Source organism: Thecamonas trahens (assembly GCF_000142905.1).
Source record: "Thecamonas trahens ATCC 50062 unplaced genomic scaffold supercont1.14, whole genome shotgun sequence".
Taxonomy (NCBI): Eukaryota; order Apusomonadida; family Apusomonadidae; genus Thecamonas; species Thecamonas trahens.
In genome coordinates this window covers 29,321-31,094 of record NW_013657666.1, presented here as the reverse complement: position 1 = coordinate 31,094, position 1,774 = coordinate 29,321, and the positions used below count along the sequence as shown (strand labels likewise).

The 1,774-nt window shown below is 63.6% G+C and overlaps 1 protein-coding gene across 1 annotated transcript in view; it reads right to left on the bottom strand.

Moving 5' to 3' along the window:
- Window positions 1-1,075: 1,075 nt before the first annotated feature.
- AMSG_03673 (uncharacterized protein) overlaps window positions 1,076-1,774 on the bottom strand; it is a gene marked incomplete at both ends in the record, with an annotated part of 1,483 nt that continues 784 nt past the window's right edge. Inside the window, one exon of the mRNA XM_013904133.1 lies at window positions 1,076-1,655. Within this exon, the coding sequence (XP_013759587.1) occupies window positions 1,076-1,655 (580 nt within the window). The remainder of the gene's footprint in view (window positions 1,656-1,774) is intronic.

The following is a 1,774-nucleotide window of genomic DNA, read 5'->3' as shown; positions in this document are numbered from 1 at the left end:
GAGCGGCGGCGCAGCGCCGGGGATGCCAGTGGCTGGCGGCGCTGATGCAGCCGGCGACGAGAAGACCGCAGGCGACGACGCAAACGGCGAGGCCGACGGCAGCGCCGTCGACGGCGCTGCGTGCGGAAGGACAAGACCCGGTGGTGCCCCAGAGTCAGACGTGGAGAACATGGCTTGGCGGTAGGCCTCCTGCTCCTTGCGGACCCGGGCTTCGAGTTCAGACTCGGACTCGGTTGGCCATTGGACGGCTGTGGAGGGTTCATACCAGCAGTCCGTCGACAACAGAAACCGCCGCACCACATGCAGGGCCGAGACCGAGTGACCACGCCGAGAGTCATGCCGACGACGACGCAGCGCAGCAAGACGACGAGAAAGCGACGAGACAGACAGCAGCAGAAGACAGGAACCGAGACCGAGACCGAGACCGAGACCGAACGCCACATCCACAGAACAGAGTCACAGAGGCAGACACAGAGGCAGAGGCAGACAAAGCACGTGGGGGTGAGGAGCGGGAGAGTCACCACGAGGTGGTGGTGGTGGTACGGGTTCGGTTGCGTTCGGTTGTGTTCGCACAAATATGTGAGTCGGTGCCAAAGAAGGTCGGTAAGGGGGAGAAGGGAGGGGGGGGGGGGGGGGGAGGGGCAATGGCAAGGGTAGGGGGGTAGTGGTGGTAATAGTAGTGTGTGTATGCAGCCATGGGTATACGCGTACACATGGCAGAGGTGGGAGGTGGGGAGAGATGGTGCGCGGTGTGGGGGGGTAGGGAGTGGAGGTGCGAGGGCGACAGCGAGGCGGCCGCGCTGACTTGGTCTCTGTCAGACGAGTCAGCCGAGCGGTCGATGCTTGCGAGAGCTTGACCTGAAGAACTGATGTTGGTAGGCCATGTGCTACGCTTGTGGGGGAGTGATGGGAGACTGACTACATGCTACTAACTTGCAGCAGGCTGCATGCTTGGTTTTCTGCCTCCGCCCAACTCGTCTTCTTCACTCTCGACGATCATCATCAATCCCGGCCCGGACCAAGCGTGGAGGGGGCTGTGGCTTCCGGGGGAGGGGACAAGGGGAGGGGGAGGGAATCACCGGTCGGCGCCGGGGACATAGGTTGCGGTGGCGGGGACGGAACGATCCTCGAGCTGGTCGTACTGCAGGACAAAGTGGTCCTTGCGGACGCGGTCAAAGGTGTTGACGTCAAAGTAGATGTAGGAGCCGCGCTCGTAGGTGGCGGTCTTCATCAGCTCGGTGTTAGGCACCCGCTGGAACCAGAGCTGATGCTCTTTGTGGTACTTCCAATCGCGCTTGGTGAGCTCGATGGCGGCAGTGGTCTGGGCGGTGTCGTTGGGCATCGAGTAGAAGATGTACATCAGCGTCTCGTCCGAGAGCAGGGCCGGCTTGATAGTCGGCGGCGCGATGTGGTTGTTGAGGTAGTAGCACGAGGGGAGGTCAAACTCTGGCTCGGTCCGCGCGGTCCCGGTCTCGGCAAATGGCGAGCCGAACGAGGCGTAGAGCGGCTCGGACGAGTTGAGGTCGAGCCCGAGCTGGGTGAGGTTGGTGCCGAGCGCAAGGAGGGTCAGCTTGTTGTCGGTCATCTGAACAGTGTTGAGGACGCCGAGGAGGCCAAACTTGCCGTCGCGACCATTCAGCGTTGACTGGCCGGAGCTGCGAGAGGAAGCGGATGTACCCTGTGCGTGCGACGCCGCCGCGTGCGCATGGGCGGCAGCCGCCTGAGCGTGTGCGGCGGCGGCGGCCTGAGCCTGGGCGTGTGCGTGTGCGGCGGC